Source organism: Antennarius striatus, chromosome 2 (assembly GCF_040054535.1).
Source record: "Antennarius striatus isolate MH-2024 chromosome 2, ASM4005453v1, whole genome shotgun sequence".
Taxonomy (NCBI): domain Eukaryota; kingdom Metazoa; phylum Chordata; class Actinopteri; order Lophiiformes; family Antennariidae; genus Antennarius; species Antennarius striatus.
Genome location: NC_090777.1, coordinates 11,885,765 through 11,904,557, shown reverse-complemented (window position 1 = coordinate 11,904,557; position 18,793 = coordinate 11,885,765). Strand labels below are relative to the sequence as shown.

The 18,793-nt window shown below is 43.3% G+C and overlaps 1 protein-coding gene across 1 annotated transcript in view; it reads right to left on the bottom strand.

Moving 5' to 3' along the window:
• prex1 (phosphatidylinositol-3,4,5-trisphosphate-dependent Rac exchange factor 1) overlaps positions 1–18,677 on the bottom strand; it is an 82,333-nt gene extending 63,656 nt beyond the window's left edge. Inside the window, exons 1-3 of the mRNA XM_068334572.1 lie at positions 18,050–18,677; positions 618–683; positions 274–396 (exon numbers count right to left, since the gene is read on the bottom strand). Of these exons, the coding sequence (XP_068190673.1) occupies positions 274–396; positions 618–683; positions 18,050–18,193 (333 nt within the window). The 5' untranslated portion in view covers positions 18,194–18,677. The remainder of the gene's footprint in view (positions 1–273; positions 397–617; positions 684–18,049) is intronic.
• Between the last annotated feature and the right edge of the window lie 116 nt (positions 18,678–18,793).

Sequence of the window (18,793 nt, the reverse complement as noted above, 5' to 3'; positions counted from 1 at the left end):
TCTGTGTGTGTGTGTGTGTGTGTGTGTGTGTGTGTGTGTGTAATGGAGGAGCCCACTAAATGGGAGGGGTGTTTCATGATAGAGAGAATTAAGGGGTATTTTCACAGCAGGCTTTGCACGCTTTCCTTGAATCTGTGGTTACGGTCAGCCAATGAAAAGAGTGTGTGTTTTGCATGGAAGAGGAATTAATGCATGCATCCATTCCCACATGCATACCCATACGCTTGTATGTTCATGTGACTGTTTTCTGTGTGATGCCTGTAAATGACTTACAAACTGGAGGAACACGTGTCCCAGTGCATGATGAGGATGGGGTTCAGGCTGCAGGCTGGTCTCCACTGCAGACAACACCTCTTTGTGCAATTCCAGGATGTCCTCAATATTTGAAAACAGAATCTATAAAGAGGAGGTTTGATGCAAAGGGAGGGAATGCAGAGGAAGGATGAGGTAAAGAGGAAAGAAGGTAGACAGACAAATCAGAAAGGAAGTGACCAACAGATGGTGAAAAAGGTAAATATGTACCAGCGTTTTTAGGTAGACATGGATCAAAAATTCCTTGTGAGGTATGGATATGCTTTTTTTTTTTAAAAAGAAATGAAGGTAAGAATTGGTCCTACCTTTACATGTTCAGGTGAGAGACACTGCTGGTCGTCTGCTGTTTGTCGGATTCTGTGCAAAAAAGCCTGAGGAGGGAAGAGAACGAAAGAAATAAGCGTCTGTGTAGATTCTGTGTAGGTTCTCGGTTATCCAGGTCATAGAGCGTTGGATAACCATGACTTCTTCAGTTCGAGACAGAACTGAAGAAGTTTCTTGGATGAGAGACGAAACATCTTCAAGAACTTTCTTAACGTCCAGTGGATTGACTTAAACAGCTTTGGAGAGAAATGAGCATTTACATGTACAGTAGAAGAACAATAAAGAGGGTGATTTGGATGAGTTTTAAAAGCCCTGATTTTCTTTACTGATCCTTTCCATTAGTTCTGAACACTTTGAGGAAGCAGACATACAGAATATGAAGAGAAACAAAATATCATTGAAATTTTCATTTTGCCTTCCTGATACTGAACTAATGATTGAATTCCGAGGGACAGATAAGATATATACTGAATGAGGAAGTGAGATTTATGTCTGGACCAATCAGAATAGTATATTTTGCGCTGTCCTGGTGCATCAAGGTTGTTCATTCCATCTCAGGAAAGGTCAAGCAGCACCATCAGAAGTACACAACGCCACACTGAGATTTTCTCCATACTCCTAAAGACATTATCAGGTATCAGAGGTGTCTTTTTGCTCCTAAATCTGCAGATGGGCCGACTGGAGATGATGCTGAAACAAACTTATTTTATTTAATTAACTTTTATGACACAACAGGCATTAATTTAAAAAAAAAAATACAAATTGAATGACCAGAATATCCAGCAGTTCAGAATGAGGGTGTCAGCAATTAGAATGCAAATGGCACAATTCACGGCTGCCAATGCATGTCCTATTACGCGGGAAAAGAAAAAAAATTTCAAAGATTTTGCACCTGAATGACCAATTATTGTGTTAAAATCGAGATCATTCTACTCAATGGACTGGCCGTGCAGTGTGTGGTTATGTCTCTTATTAAAAGCACTTGTTGGTTTTTTGTCTGTTAAAGCACTTTGAAATGTCTGACGATGTGATTAAGCGCTATGTATATAAATAAAAGTTGATTAATTGATTAAGAGTCAATCTCGCTGAGCCAGCAGTCAATCCCTCTGTCCTGGAAACCATTTAAAATGATCGAATAATCCAACCAGAGTATCCAAATAAGATATCTGTTTGAATGTATGAAAAATGTCCTAAACAAACAGATTTTTGGCCTACACAAACCTCAGCAACTTTCATTGTGACATGATCTGAACATGATGTGTGCAAGCCCAGATAAATGCAAAGGGTTGTGGAGGGAAGGGTATATATCATAAGAAAAAATGTAAAATGAATATAAACATTCATCTAAAAAATGGGGGGAAAAGATTACAAACTGTGTCAATCTCTAACAGGACAAACTGAAAGGAGGTTTTTATTTTAAAATGTTCTTTAACAGCAGTGGATACAAAACACTGATCTGACACCAGCATGTCACACCTATATGCTGCATACGCACTGTTGAATTTTACCAGCAGCAGGCTACAAAACCTGCTCAGGGGATATCTGAGGCATTTCACGTACTGGTATCCTAACTGATACAGCATGAACACGCAGGCTGTTGAGCTGTAACACGCACATCCGCATACATTCACAGATGTCAGCTCTGTTTTACTCCTGAAGACACAAATGTCCAACTATATGATATGTTTGCTACACAAAGGGGAGCATATGTCTCCGTAATGGATGCTAATGCAACAGAGCATTCAACTGCAAGACATATGCCAAAATATCTCCTTGATAGTGGCAGCATCTACACACACCACTTCACCACAGACAGCTGTAAAAGGTTAACGCAGAGCCAAGCTTTGCTTAAGTGTGCCGTTTTGTCTGCACACGTGTGTGTATGTGTACATACCTGTGAATCAGAAAGGCAAAGAGAGAGGGAAGTGAATCTGCAGTTTCTTTCATTCTCTCTTCCCAATTCTCTAAATAACAGCCTTTCTGCTGAACTTTAACTGCCTCCGTCTGACATAGTAATAGTGTTGGAAAAAAATGATAAAAGAGATATGGATCCTCAGATTTCAAAATAAATCTCTGCTCCTGCAGCATCCTTTGTTGGGCAGGTTCTCGGTTGTGTCTGCTTGGATTTCAGTGTCTCAATACAAAAAAAGGATTGTGTGTACAAGGGATGATGAAAAAACCGATGATATATTTACGAGAAAATGAAAGTGTGGATGGGACAGCACTGATATTTAAGCTGATTCCAATCTGCCAATGGAAAGTTAAACTGATGACACATGCTGCATGACGATCCCCACACTTACTCACAGGTATTGTGTCATCTGTGTTAGGCCTGCGGCATACCATTAGGATGACGTTGTGGTTTGCTGTGAAGGTTACACAACCAGTAATGATTCATGGATGCAGAGGTCACTGCAGATAACACAAGTAGGGTGGGCTGGTTCATAAAACCAGTTCTGATTAATACAGCATGGTGGTGCTTGAGTTAGCACTGTTGCCTAGCAGCAACAATGTTCTGGGTTCACAACCAGATCAGGAACAATTCTTTATGGACTGTGCATGTTCTCCACAAGTGTGTGTATGTTCCTTTCAAGTGATTGTGTTCTTGTATTTTTTACACAAATTCGAAACGTTTTTTTAAAAAGAAATTGTGTTAAAATTTAATTTTAAGAACACAAGTGTTTGTGTCTCGAGGTGCTGTCCATAGTACTGAAACAGAAGAGACTGATGGAAAGGCCAACTCACAGGGACAACAAAATTGTTTTAAATAGTTTTCCAAATTAGAGTAGGAAACAGTATCTGGAGAAAAAAGGTGGAGATCAACATTTCTCTGTTCTCGATTCGTAGCCAGAACGCAACAAATATTAAGATTCAAAAATAGTCAGAATGTATTTACTGTAATGGGAATAGAAATAACCTAAAATGGGCTGAGTGGCTAGATGCCAAATAAGAGAAGGTTTCATTGTAATTTACTGTAGGTGAATAGACTTTAAAAGAAATGCTCTTGCATGCTCTATGCAGTCACATAACATCAGCCTACTACATGTATTACTTACAGTAAGTCACTAACCTGTAATGAAAGACTGACACTTGTAATCACACATTTACTCTAAAGATAGAACCCAGCAAACCAGGCAGCAATCATATCATTTCCTCTGAGACCAAACACTTTGGGAGGACTGTCTCCAGCTTTTTCCAGTTTTCTACGTAGGTTGCACCAAAATAGTAAGCAGAGTCTCTAGCACTGAGATAGGACATTGCAAATTAGCAGCAGTATTAAAGGGAAGCAGTAACTGTTGCGTTCCTGACTGGTTTTGGGAGGGAGCTGATTGTGCTTGAAGCACTACACTAATTAAATCTCCCATATGGCAAACTGTGCCGTGTCCACAGTGGAGGAGTCAATCGTGTGAGAGGTTGCTCCCTGGCACAGAAGACAAGAGGAGGTCACTTAAAGATAGTGGAGGGCAGGGAGAGAAAAGATGACAGTAAAGGTTTAAGTATGGGAGACAGCTTTAATGACATCTTAGACAGCTATGCTATCCAGACAGGATTCATTTCTTAAACAAAATGTGCCGCACAGATGTGGAAACCGGGTGAAGGAGCAACAAAGAGATCTTTTCAGTCTCGGTCCTCTCACCCAGAGTTGTGTTGGCTGTCTCCATTGTTCCATCACAAAGACCACAGGTTTATTTGGACCGAAAATTTAACACTTTCTCTATCCACCATCACAACCAGTCAGAGAAGACGGCATGGATGAGCATAAAATGAGCATGTTGCCCAAGCGTGTCCAGACTGATTCAGCCTCAGGAGGTTAACCGCCTGGACCGTACTGCTGACAGCATGATCAGAATGAACAACAGGGCCCCTAGAAAAGGAAATATGGGGATAACTGGATGGATGTTGACACCTGATGGACAGGAGTTCTTTATGCACAGCATCATAATTGGGTAAACTACAGTCTGGGCAGAGAGTCCTACCACTAATGATCACCACTCAAAGTAACTTCCTGTTAAACAATCTTGCACGTCAGTCAGATGTGCAAGAAACGACAGAAACTACAATCTGGATTGTTTTGACTTCCTCCACATCCTAAATCGGCTGGCTGCCAGTAGTCGCAGGCAGACTTTATGTTTATGTGTCTAGAATTTTAGATGTGAGACAAAGTTAATATTTTCCCTCTAGAATGGAAAACACAAAACCAGATTTGACAGCACCCTCAGATAACCTTCAGAATATCACAAGACCCACATTTGCATGGGGAGCATAGACACACACACACACACACACACACACACACACACACACACACACACACACACACACACACACACACACACACACACACACACACACACACACACACACGTTAAGATATGAGATGAATATTGAAAACTTCGTCTTTTCCAAATGACAAAGTAAAGCCAATTGTTTTTGGAAAAACATGGAATAAAAAACCAACACAGCCATGATGACAAACACTGGTGTCTCTACTTGCTACTGGATTCAGTTGTTGACCTCATTATTTTTAATAAACATGGTGTGAGGCAGCAGATTGTAGCTGATAGCCACTGTTTACCCTTATATCTCCATCTAGGTGACCTTTCTGCCTCTCTTCTGACATCAGCATGTCGTCATTTGTAAGCAGAGCAGATCAGATGCTGATGAATTATAATTAATATGACAGTAAGCATTATATTGGTTAAAATGGACAAATATGGAGAGACACTGGCTGTGAATTTGACAGAAATGTCAAAGAATGTGATTATGTTTTGAATGCCACCCAAAGCAAAAAGAAGATAGATAATAGATCTCTTTGAATAAAACAAAAAACAGATCATAATACGCTGAGTTACTTTCCATTTGCTAAGAATAGTGATGACATCAGTGTGTTAATAATAGTAGGTCAGATGTGACACAAATTCAGATTTTGTTGCCCCATAATAATGAGCAGCTCTGTGAAAGGGCCTCAGCTGCTGCACAGAGCACAACGGCGATAAGACACATTATGGTCTCCTGCCACAGGGATGATGGCCTGAAAGGGAAACGGCTCACAACGCAGTCCCAGAGGAGACTAGAAAGAAAAGCATGAAGCTGCTTCACAGACCACAAAGGAGCTGCCAAATGACTCTAATGCAAAATTATAGCAGCAATATTTCACTCTGGTAAAGCCAGAAATATCTAACAATCAAATAGTACTGTCAGAAGTGCCTCCGTGCTAAAGACACCCAAGATTCACGTTTATGTCCACCAGTAGAGAAAGGTATCTGCAGATATTTACCAGGAAAAGAAAGACAACACAATGTCAAGGGGAATACGTATCATTTTTCAAAGTATTTTGACGCACAGACACAGAAGGCCACGATCGATGAATAATATACATGTTGTACAACTTCAACACTCTTTGAATTTGTCCTTCCTTTCTAAAATTTTCAAAGATCATGTACTGTCAACTGCAATAAATTCAATGATATGATAAATAAGTAATGATATAAGTACACAGATGAAATTTTTGTGGAATATGAATTTGTTACTTTATATCTCACAAAGTTATTTGGTAAATTGATACAAACAATGGAGCTATTTTACTAAACGTTTAGGTTATAAATCATGGTTTTGTGGTTTCAGGAGAGAAACTTTTAACTCTTTGTTGTTAACATTTTCCTTAATGAACAAAACCTTTTGCTTCTGTTCTATCCCTCGTCCACGTGCTGTCAGGTCCTGACTTTTCTACACAGAACATCAAAAGATTACCCTCAAGTTCTTTCTCTCTTAATGCACACGCTAAGGATGCAAACTACTTGCTTGATCCAGACTTTTCTAGTGCAATAATGTAAATCAGTAATGTCACCCTTGTTTCAAAAAAACACAAGACAGAACAGCCGTTCATCTCTGTGGTGTGAAAGGTGTGTTACACAAGGTGCAGTAATTCCTTCATTCATGTATTTATCCTACATTACAAGGCTGTGAAGTTTTGTCATGGACAGATGTTGCCGTTTTCTCTCACAGGTTTGCAGGAACTAGTCAGGGTATTCAAATGGACAAAGTGTACAACTGGCGTTTGCTGTCAGATGTGGATTTGCTGAATGGGAGCAAGTTTAAGTGAGGCCTCTACAAACCTTCTCACTGTCCCTTTTATTGCATTAACGTACACTTCTTTTGTTGAGTGTGTGGTATGCAAACAGAGTAAAACCAGCAATTGCCCTGAACAAACACCAGTCCTTTTTCAGAGACCCATATCATTCACAAGATGTTTTCACGCAGATAGGCAGTGGTCCTGAGAGGGGAATTAAAACAAACAGCCTGGAGAATGAAGCAATGCCTCTCGCCACAAAGGCAACAGATGCCATTTCTGGACAGGAAGTGTGCACCGGAAGTTTGACCTGCCACCAATGCTGCTGGGTCCACAGTCGTCATGCAGCTTTATGGCGACATGCAAACAACATCAGTAAATCACTCCCTGCTCCACACATAATTCACATTGCTTTACCCTTCAATGTGTGGCACATTAGCCCCGTGTTCTAAAAGAACGGTTAGCTCGAAAATGACAAACAGCTGCAGATGCTGGGTATTGTCTAAACAGAGCAATCCAAGGACCCAGAAGCTTAAGACCCCAAACGTTTAAAGGGCGTTATCACCTCTTCTGAAGAGTGTGCTCAAATATCAATACTCAGATTACCAATGAATCAGCATCCTGTTTTGTTTTGTTTTTGCTATGAATTGAAAGAAATGAGGAGAAATGCTAAACAAATTGTTTACATTTGACACCTATTGTCACAATCACAATAACCATCGCTTGACAACCAAGACACAGACACTGAAAGCTCGTTTTATAAGAGGCATCAGACATCATTTCAAATGACCACCAGCCTCAGGGTCATTTGGGGATTGGGGGTTTGCTAGAAATTGGGGCTTAGCTGAGAAAAAAGGGGCCAGACAGGAAGGTGTGAAGATGCACAGGGACCATATGTTGGTGTGGGTTTAGTGTTTACTCCACTGAATAGAGAGGAGACCTGCTGCCTTCACGTCTGCCTCGTCTGCTTCTGAGCAGAGGGTCAGACCTGCAGCTAACAGCTAACAGTATAACATGACTTTGAAAAAAGACTGGCTTAAACAATAGTAGAGCTATCACCAAAGCAGTTGTTGCTTTACATTTTGTTGTCATCTTTAACTTTCCTGTCACCATAATGTCCGATATTTCAAAAGTATTTCCATTTGTTAAATGATCGTTATTCACTCTAATGGCTGCAAATCAGTATAACGTACATCTAAATCTTTGTGACAACTCAAAAAAATAAAGTGGCACAAGATATCAATGTAGAAGAAACAAATGGGAAGTAAAAAATTGCCATGATTGTCAGACTACAGTAAAATCAGCTGCGACAGCAAGCATACAGTCAGACAGTCGCACTGGCTGGAAACAGTGTCACATCAGGGGTTACTTGGGATCAGACTCAGATCACTTCATTTTTAGCGTTCTGAATTATCAATGACACAATAATGATAGTGTCACCTTGGGCACACTATCGATTTGACTGTCCACTCAATTAAGACCCCGTATATCAAGCTCTGACAAAGTCTTTCAAGCAGAACCCGAGAGCCCCCTTTTCAGTTTGAAACGAGTCTGAAACAGAATCACAGATCCAGATTGAGGTTTGTTCTCTGTGAGCCCCCAGCTCACCAGCCTCTAACACCCTGCCCCTCCACATTCAAGAGAAACCAGCTGAAAACAATGTGTCCATTAAGGATCTGTCTTTGCGGAGAGGATTGGGGTGGCCACTAACAAAGGGGGACCGGGCACTTTGGGAGAGGAAACGAGGCCATTTTGGGGTCGACATGTCCTGAAATTGAATAAGCAAATGAAGAAATCCCTTCTTTGTGGCCTCATCCAGAGAAAGGCCCACGCCATCGGCTCAATGAGGAATCCCAGAAAACCTTCTTTCTCTCTGAAGTCGTAATTCACATCTCACTAAACTCATAGAACCTCCATCAGGTCCCCTCTACCCCTCCATCCCTCCAGCCAGCCCCTCACTATCTTCTCAGAGAAAACCCTTTTTGGCAGCGCCACTTCCCAAAACACAAAGTCTTCCTTGACTCTGGTCCATTTTTTTTTTTTAACTCATTTTCTCACTTCCGCTTTGATGGATTTTAAAGTTGAGTCTCAAGTGGTCAACAAAACAACGACAAAACCCTACAGAGAGATGAGGCTGTGTCTCACCCACAGACTTTGGTTAATACTTTGGTTAATAATTTATTCAGTCGTGGCATGTAATGAATGCACAGTACTGGTGATATCATTTATTGCATTTTCTCTTTCAAGAGTTGTGTACCAGCTTCTGTCACATGATTATTGACTGTTTTACTCCATCTCCTCTACAGCAGAACAAAATGCAGAAGTAAACAACTTCCATTCTCACATTCCCCCTAACGTTTCTGTATGGAGTACTGGTGCATTCGAAAACATGTTGTGATGTTTGTTTCTTCATTTGCAAGCTGCGTGTCAATGATGAGTCCATGTACTTCTGCTGTGAGCTGTAAATCTATTTAAGTTAGTGTGTATTTGACGAGGGGGAGGGGTTACGGGTTTCATCGCCATCCTGTTTTGCAACAGCCTTACTAACATTATAAATGGTTTTTTTATGATAAAAATGTGTCTTGTGGAGCCTTAGGGTTCTACAAATGTTCAAGAAATGTAGATTCTAATTTCTTGTCTAACTAAAGTAACACAAATTCAGGAGGGAGATGAGCGAAGCACCCAAACCTCTCTAATGTTAGCATCAAGAGACGACTGGCGGTACAGTGGGTCAGTCCATTCTCGAACTCAACCTCAAACTGTGTGAGTTTAAGTGTGAGGGCAAAGAAATATTCAAACACTTTGGAAAGGGGGTCTGTGCCACTCCTGATGGGACCATCTAACATCACAGCTTCTATCTTCAGATGTATTTTTCTATTATTGTGTCATCATATTGTCAACTATGAATACCAATCAAATTAAACTTATCAACATTTAGGTCGCATTTCACACCTGCTGAAGTGACATTTTCTCTTCATCAAGAGCGGTCTGGTTTCACATCAGTTAAATACCCGCCTAATTCAATCTCTACCAATGCTGACAGTTATGTTTGTCAGAAAGGCTTTTCTGTCTCAGAGCTACGCGGTGATCAGAAGATAAAATCATGGAGCAGATTGCAGAAGCCATCTGGACGGTTGGACATGAGGTTCTTGGTGTTGACAGACGTAGGGATAACAGACCAATCAGGAGGTGAGTATGGCGTCTGGTGTTGAGTGAACCATAAGACATCATGAAGGGTTGGACCGGCTACAGAGAACACATCTGATCATTTAAGGTACACACATTCAGCAATTTGAAACCCTTTCTCGGAAGCCTGTACCTACGTGCATGTCTGAATGAAAAATGTCTGTTTGACTTGAAATACGTCACTGAGACCAAATTAAGAATGCTACACTGACCTTCACACGTGAACATCACGGCTACAGGCAGAAAATACAGAAATATGTATCCATCTTAAATTATCTGATAGACAGCCACACAGTAGCTAGTAAAAGCCCTTTGTGTCTGAAGGATTATTCTAGCTCTGAAAAAGGCAGCTGACCTAAATCCAATCTCAACTTCTCCTTTTGGCAATAAATAAACCCTCTTGTAAGTTTCCCCCTTTGAAAGCACCACTTCAAGATTACTTTTGATCCACGCTGATCAATCTCTGTAAAATCAGAGTGGTGTCAGACTTCGGAGCTCTAACTGAGAACAACAAAATAAGATAATGAAAAGCGACAATAGCAAAAATGTTCCAAATCCACCTGTGTTAATTCATCAGATCAAACTGTAGCAGCATTTCCAAATGGTTTGCTGTCAGCATGTGGGAACAGCACAGGTATGTATGATTCAAGCATTTACTCAGGTTATGAAATTTGGCACATTAAAACCAAAAACTAAAACGTCATGATCTTGATAAAAATGCCAAATTAACAGCTCTTATTTGTCAGCAGAAGAATTTGTCAGCAGCTGTCAACTGTTGCAACAACATAGCAACCTTATCATCTCTTGGGGTCAAATAAAACAAAAAAGAAATGAATCGCCCATATCTGGTGAAACATTTGTTACGGACAATCAAGACACCTTCTGGCAGGAAAATAAAAAACAGCTCAGTTGTGTCCTTCATGCTTCCCCCCACCTCAGTCTGTCAAACACACTGGGGTTAAGGTTGTCACAGCTTACGTACCAAAAGAGAAGACCTGTCCCTGCAGATGAATGGAATTAATGACAAAATGATGATGACCTGGAGAAGAAGCAGAATGGATTGATGTCCCTGCTGTTGACCTGCCTTACACAAGATATATGGATCACAAGAGCATTGATCAATCATTCAGGTGATTTATGGTGCTCGAAGGCTTAGAAATCTCAGCATGTCGGGTCCATGGCGGTTACACAAATGCTTGATGGTCCGAGTTGTACAGTACATCACAGGCACACACACACAAGAAACAAAGGCTACGGGCGTGTCATTATTAAAGTGGAATGAAGAAACACTGTGCTCTCAACTTGGACTTTAAATGACTCACTGAAAATATTCGAAACAAACTTAATTGAACACTTTTAACAATAATCACAGCAATGACGAGGAAGAGAAACTTAAAAAAAACCAAACGCTGTGACTGTATTACACCAATACATATTAGGGATGGGCACTAATGTTTCAATAGTCATTCATTTTTTTAAAAAACCACATAAAATGTTATTTTCACAAGCATTGTACATAAAATTGCCCGGGGTTGGAGCTCGTATGCGAGCGACTGGTGGCCGGGCCTCTGCTCACAGGGCCCGGCCGGGCTCAGCCCGAAAGGATGACGTGGGCCCAACCTCCGGTGGACTCACCACCCGCCGAGGAAACCGTAGGGGATGGGTGCAGTGTGGATTGGGTGGCAGTCGTCAGCATGGGGCTTGACGACCCAATCCCCAGACAAAGAGTCTAGCTCTAGGGACAGGGCATGTCACCTCACTGGGGGGAAAGGAGCCAGAGCTTGTGAGGGAGGTTGAGAGGTACCGACTAGATATAGTTGGGATCACCTCCACCCACAGCTTGGGCTCTGGAACCCAAACCCTTGAGAGGGGCTGGACTCCCCACTTTTCTGGTGTTGTCCAACGTAAGAGGCGGCGGGCTGGTGTGGACTTGCTTGTAGCCCCACAGCTCAGCTGTCATATGTTGGAGTTCACCCCGGTGAACGAGAGGGTCGCGTCCCTTCACCTTCGGGTTGGGGACAGGTGTCTCACTGTTGTTTCGGCCTACGGGCCAAATGGCAGTGCGGAATACCCGGCCTTCTTGGAGTCCCTGGGAGGGCTACTGACTGTGCTCCAACTGGGGACTCCATTGTTCTCCTTGGGGACTCAATGCTCACGTGGGCAATGACACGTGAGCAGCTTCCGCAGTGATGTGGTCGCTGTACAGGTCTGTCATGGTGAAGAAGGAGCTGAGTCGTAAGACGAAGCTCTCGATTTACCGGTCAATCTACGTTCCTACTCTCACCTATGGTCACAAGCTTTGGGTCATGACCAAAAGAATAAGATCCCAGATACAAGCGGCTGAAATGAGTCTCCTCCGTAGAGTGGCTGGGAGCACCCTTAGAGATAGGGTGACGAGCTCAGTCACCAGGGTGGAGTTCGGAGTAGAGCCACTGCTCCTCAGCCTTGAGCGGAGCCAGCTTAGGTAGCTCGGGCATCTGTTCAGGATGCCTCCTGGACGCCTCCCTGGGGAGGTGTTCTGGGCATGTCCTGCCGGGAGGAGACTGGGCTATGTCTCTCTGCTGGCCTGGGAACACCTCGGGCTCCCCCAGGAGGAGCTGGAGGAGGTGTCTGGGAAAAGGGAAGTATGGGCATCCCTGCTGAGACTGTTGCCCCCGCGACCCGCACCCAGATAAGCAGTAGATGATGGATGGATGGAAATTTAACTTTCTTTTTCTCTGTTTTTTTTATCTTATTTATCCGATGGGCTAACTAGGACATTCACAGAGGTATTTCTGTGAAAACGTGTGTCAGCATGACAAATAAAGATTCTGATTCTGATCCAATAGATTCATCGTTTAGACCATCAAATGGTGCTCACAGCTTCCCAGAGTCCAAACTGACATCATCAAATCACCATCATGATAGAAAAACAGCAAATACTTGGATTTAAGAGGCGTAGAATCGTGTTGTCAGCTGTGTGACACTCATATGACCGGGTGTGTAGTGTGGAATTTACTCTGGCTCACTCTGATGGACCAACAATTCAACAGTGCTGTAAATCTTTGCCCAATTCTCTTCATCCAAGAGTCTTTGTATGAAGTTGTTCTACGTTTGTTTTCCTCGACACAAATGACCTCTGACTGTGAAAGAAGCCACACATCTGGTTGTATTTGAAAAAGCAAACAAACATCGTAATCCTGCAGCCATGGCTCATAATCCAAAGAGAAAGCTCCAACAAGAGTCTCTGTTATGTCATTCTGTAAGTGTCTGTCCATCCTGTTCGTCCACCCCCTTAGTATGTTCTCTACAACACAATGATACACTGCACTCAGTCTCTGCCCTGAGAAAATCTTTATCCAGATTTTGTCCGGGTCATAACCTCCAAGGGGACACCAGAGATCTCATTATGCTGTGCTTTTACAATTCAGGCCAGGTCACTGTATTGAATAACAGCCTGTTGAGAAGGACTCCATAGAGTCACTTTTCACATGCAAACAGGTGCATTAGTAGGCCTTTTATTAGAAGGCCTTTGCAACAGTCAAAAAAATGTCCACCTTAAAGCATACAGTACATCTCTGGTATGCGTTCCTGACAGTGCTTGGTTGGATATTTGACACACTGGGAACCTGATACAATGCTGATGACTTGTGGTTAATGACTTTCTCACCTCCAGGTGGAACCCACAGCACGCAGGCCAGCATTGATTCAATTCTGTAAATACATAACCACTGAAAGACAACCTCTTGTAAAACGAACGGATATGTCAATCTCTGCCACAAACACACACAACCCACTATACCTTTTCTATAATTTCACTTGCACAAATCTACAGACATAAGACTCTGAAGTGCTCTTGTGTAGGGAGGGTGTTTTTTGACATCATGCCTCTGGGTGTGACTGCGGCTTAGACTTGTTAACGTAAATACTTAAAATTCCTGCCGCAGTCTTATGCTTCAAAGAAATGGCTTATCAAGAGGCAATGACTATAAAAAGCACGGAGATTAGGGTGGAAAGAGGCATTGACCCCCATTAGTAAAAACATGCTGCTCTGATGAGGTGGTCAGCCACTGTAGCTGCACTGGAAAGTACTGCCTGCCCACAGAATGATAGGGAGGGCACAATTGCAAGTTAAAGAAAAGGTGAACATCAGTCAGGGGACTGCATTGGGCTCGTGTAAGGGGAATTGCTAATGGTACTATTGCACAAACATTAGACTGCTCATGTCTGATATGTGTTTCCTATTGAGACGGGCCATACTTAGATGGGTAGGTTAGGGTTTGTGCTATCAGTTGGCACTGCAGTGGTATTTTTTATTAGGTGGCATGTATCAACACAGTACAGCATTTCTTTGGAAAGCAACCAAAGCAACCAGTCAAAACAGCCTTGTTACTAACCAAACATTTTCAACTTCATTTCTGCAGGTCATTGGCCATTTATCTGAACTGCATAGTAACTCCTCCAGGAATAAGAAAACCCCCACAGTCTGCCACCACAGCAGTTCGGACCTCTCAGGTCTTTTTCTTTCTTCACTCTTGTTGTGTATATGTGATCAGTGTCTCTGTTGTATGACTCCGGGGAAGCTGAGGTTGCATTGAACTGAAACCACCAACATTGTGGCCAGGATGACCGTAAGCTATTTATACCCGCCCAGCCCAGAGAAACTTCTTACTGGCCTTTCCCACCAAGTAGTGAGGGCTGAAGAGATGGAACAGAGAGAAAAAGGAACAAGGTACGCATGTGCTGAAGTTTGGAGAAGAAGCCCAAAACCGAGTTCCTGCATGTCAGTCTTCCTGTCATCCTGTTTGCTCAGCAGATCTTGTCAAACAATAACTACAGGAACGAAAAAGTCAGTAAACAGTAAGAGAAGAGAAAGAGGGGTAAAGAATGTTGCACATGCCAGAACGCAACAAAACACAATATCAATTATCCACAAAAACATCAGTACTGGACATGTGTGATCTCATTTGTGTGTGGGTCACAAAGGTCACAGAGGGCAGGATTTCCAGATGTTTCCTATTATCCTGCAACCCTGACAAGACCTTCCTGGACACCCAACTCTCTCATTTCTCAGATTCAACATGCAATGTCAAAAAGCTGACAAATTTATTGGTCACGGTTCCACTTCTGTCTTTACAGAACGCAATTCCAAAAGAAATGGCGATGTGGTCAGATAGAGAGTTTTCATAAAGGCAGAGCAGTCATTTTTATGGTTTTGAAAGAAAATCCCTCACATCTACACCATATGGTGCTACTGACCATATTCCTGTCATTGATCGTCTACAGTTTGGTGGATCAATGTAGGAAAAATCCAGATGTCTGGATTAAACTAACAAAGCCCTGTCCTGGAGGAAATCTTCACTAATCTACAGCGTTGTGAAAAGATCAATCCAAGGGAAAACAAGGGGATGTCTTGTAAACAAAAGCTTAGATAGAGCACTTATCACAACAGTCTAGAAATTGAAAAGGATAGAGCTTCATTAAATGAATTCTGCACTGGAGAATAGTTCACAGATTTGCATTGGTAAGCAAAATGACTCCTGTAATCCCTCTATTCACACCCTCAACCCCCCTCTCACGTCTTCTCCCACCAGCCAAACAAACCCCCCCCACAGCACATTCAATGCGCTGGTAATTGCCTGGGGATAAGTGACAAGCAGAGAGGCTGAGATGCAAAAGCCGAATAACCATCTCTATTGGATGTCATTGTGATCGTTGCGATCGAGAGGCGATGCAGAGCTGGGGGTGTGAGATCCAGGAGGTTATGAAGGAGCACAAAGGAAGGTGGAAAATAATCCAATCAGAAGGAAAAGGAGCTGCCAGTCCATCAGCTGTGGTCTGGAGCTACCAGGAGCTTGTAGACAAGGAACAAACTGAGAATCACAGTATGTGATACTGAGATGGCTGAATCACACAAATTCAATAATTTGCACACGTGTCTAATTTACAGGATGGGACAATTTTAATCAATGTCTTTTCTGTATGGTTCACTTTATTCACGCAGGGAAGACACCACTCAATGTGCATCATTTACAAAAGATGCATTTATACTTTCTCACTCTGCTGTCAAACAGCATCATGGGAAATGTAGGATATATCTGGCTGAACATATCAAGGCAGGCAAATATCAAAAATAACAAATGAAACAAAAATAATGTCTCACTGCTAAAGCAACAATCTTACTCTACTCCTTTCCTTCCCCACGACCGCATCAGCCTCATCACATTCCCAAACCCCCCACCCCAAAAGCCACAATATCTTTACTGAAACCATATGTTGGGAGCTCCCACAGCCAGACTATCCTTATCAACACCACAGCATGCAGCATGGTGACAAAGCTTTGGCCCCCACTGAGGGGTGGAGAGTGGGCTCAGATGGACCTGGGTGGAGAACCTGGGAGGGGTTGATGATGGTGTTGGGGTGTTGTGATACTTTTCTGTTTTTGTTTGTATGTCTGTGCGCTCATGTTTCGATCTAACCTACTGATCCTGAACGCCACAATGACTTCAGTGTGGATTTTGTTTAATTCATGCCCATTCTACCACACATTAAAGAGCAGAACATCTAACCCCTAAAGTTTGTTTACTTGATATTTACTTGGTATTATGCCTGCATAAAGAGCTGTCGATACAAATTCACAGGTGATGAGACTTTCTTTCACTCTTAACATCCCTGCCCTCTCGCTTTGGGCTGGATTGGCTGAAATTCAAACAGTGTCAAGTGATGGGTTGATGGGTAGGAGCGTGGTGGAGGGCAACGCCAGACATAGCTTGTGGAGATTCACAGGAAGGGACAGCTCCCACACTTCTCTGACAAATAATTGTAGCTTTGTCTTTATCATCACGCAGGAACTCGGTTTTTGGGGGAGGAAGTCGAGGCACAGTCCGTCTGCCGCCTGCTCTGTCTTATTACCAAAGATAAGCTTTGGTTGCCTCTTGTCTAACAGAGAGGAAACAGAACCACAGACACCAAAAAAGATGCTTTGAATTTAAAGTAACTCGGTAAACTCGCTCAGGCTTCGACTACATGAAGTTGCACAATGTGGGTTGCATTTCTAAGAAACTCACACCATCAGGCTTCTGTGAATGTTTACAGACCAACAGAATCACTTCTAAAGGAAGTTCCTGACATGTGACTGCACGAGACAAAGAGGAAACCATAAGCATGTTGTACAAATGCTTGCCAGATGTAAGAATTCAAATGAAAAATCTTCAGGATCATTAGCATGTGAATAAGAAACAGGCTTTTATTTTTCCTGGTGAGTGAAAACTCAATCAAGTGTTGTTTTCCAGCCTGTCAGAGCTGCAGGGTCGCAAAGGCAGCAAGAGGATCGCCTGAATCATTTCAAGGGTGATCTTTACAGCTGAGCCTTGACTTCTAACTTTGTGGTGGTGGGGGGGTGGGGGGGGCAGGAGTGGGTATTCCCCTACAGCACAGCAATAAAGCATTAGAAATAAATCTAATCTCATTATGATGACACAATGAATGCACATCATTTGAAAGCAGACACCACCCTGCACTGTGTCCATTCAGCCGAAACAGCTGATGTCTCGGGAGGGAACGGAGACCTGTGTCTGGAGGCGTGGCGGCGTGGGGGGGGGGGCTCATCAATACCCACTTGTGAAGCCAACGTGAACTTTAATTGTTATGAACCTCGGTTTTAACAAGGTGCGAATGATGCCCCCAAACATTCAAACCCACGTGGTAAAAACGTGGTAAAACTCCAAGTCAGAAATCACTGTGCACCCCCCCCCCCCCCCATAAGCAGTTAGAGACGCGTTCAGGGTTTGTCGCTGCAGATGGGGGGCTGTCAGCGCGTCTTGGACCAGACATGCAGAAATCAGAGGACGCGGGTTCAAAAGTCAGACCCCTGACAGGATCCAGGCTTCAGCGCGTCAAAGACAACCCAGGGAGGGGTTGCTGCGGATCTACCTGCAGATCAAAGCAGCTACAACCAACACGATCATCCTCTTTGTGCCTCTTAATGCACTTTGCGTCGAATAAAAACGTGCAGCCTGTGGCTCCAGAAAACGTCCCCTGGGTTCTCACGCAGCGCACGTTGCGCGCGTCTTGGGACAAGAAAGGAGGCGTCCTGGTATGGATGTGTTCGACTGGAGTTTGGGGTTCTGTCCAGCCTGTGTGATGTGGGACCGTAACGCAACCACAACCGCAACTTACCGACTGGAGAAACAGCAACGTCCGGACGTAATCCCTCTCGGTGTTGAGGAGTTCATTTAGAACGCAGAGCCTGAGCCGCTGCTGTCGGTCCGAGTCCTTTGCGGCGTGGATGCCGTTCTCCAGATGCCCGTCGTCCTCTTCCATGATGGCACTAAACCCCCCCCCCTCCCCCCAGAAAGCCTGCTGTGTGTCAGAAATGACGCTCTTGAGCTGAATATCCACACTTGTCCGGGTTGTACTTTCAGTCCATTTCCAGAAATCTTCTGGAGAAGTGACACGCAACGCGCCGCAACCTAGGAGAAAGTCTTCGCCAAAGTAGCGCACAACAAGCGGTGTGGCAGACGCCGGCTGGGGGGGGGCGGGCTGGCAGAGAGATCCCCGCAGACTGGAGACACCACCAGGAGGAGGAAGAGGAGGGACGGAGCCGGACGCCGAGGCCACAGCTCACCTCCGCTCCAAACAAACATCCAGACGCAGCTGCGCGTAAAAGTTACGCTCAAATGTTGGAGCTTCGCTTCGTCACCGCACGAGTGGAGAAGAGGCGCTGCAAACAGCTCATGACCACATCCTTCTAGTTAGGGTGGGTTCACATCAGTACCGAAACGACAACATCGCTGCACCGACTTTCTTTCAGATTAAAAAAAAAAAAAAATCCAAACAAACGCAGGTTTACTTGAAACCAGGCTGAACTGATGTATCAGCAGTTTAGCTGTAAAGTTCTAAATATTTTAATAGCATAACAGC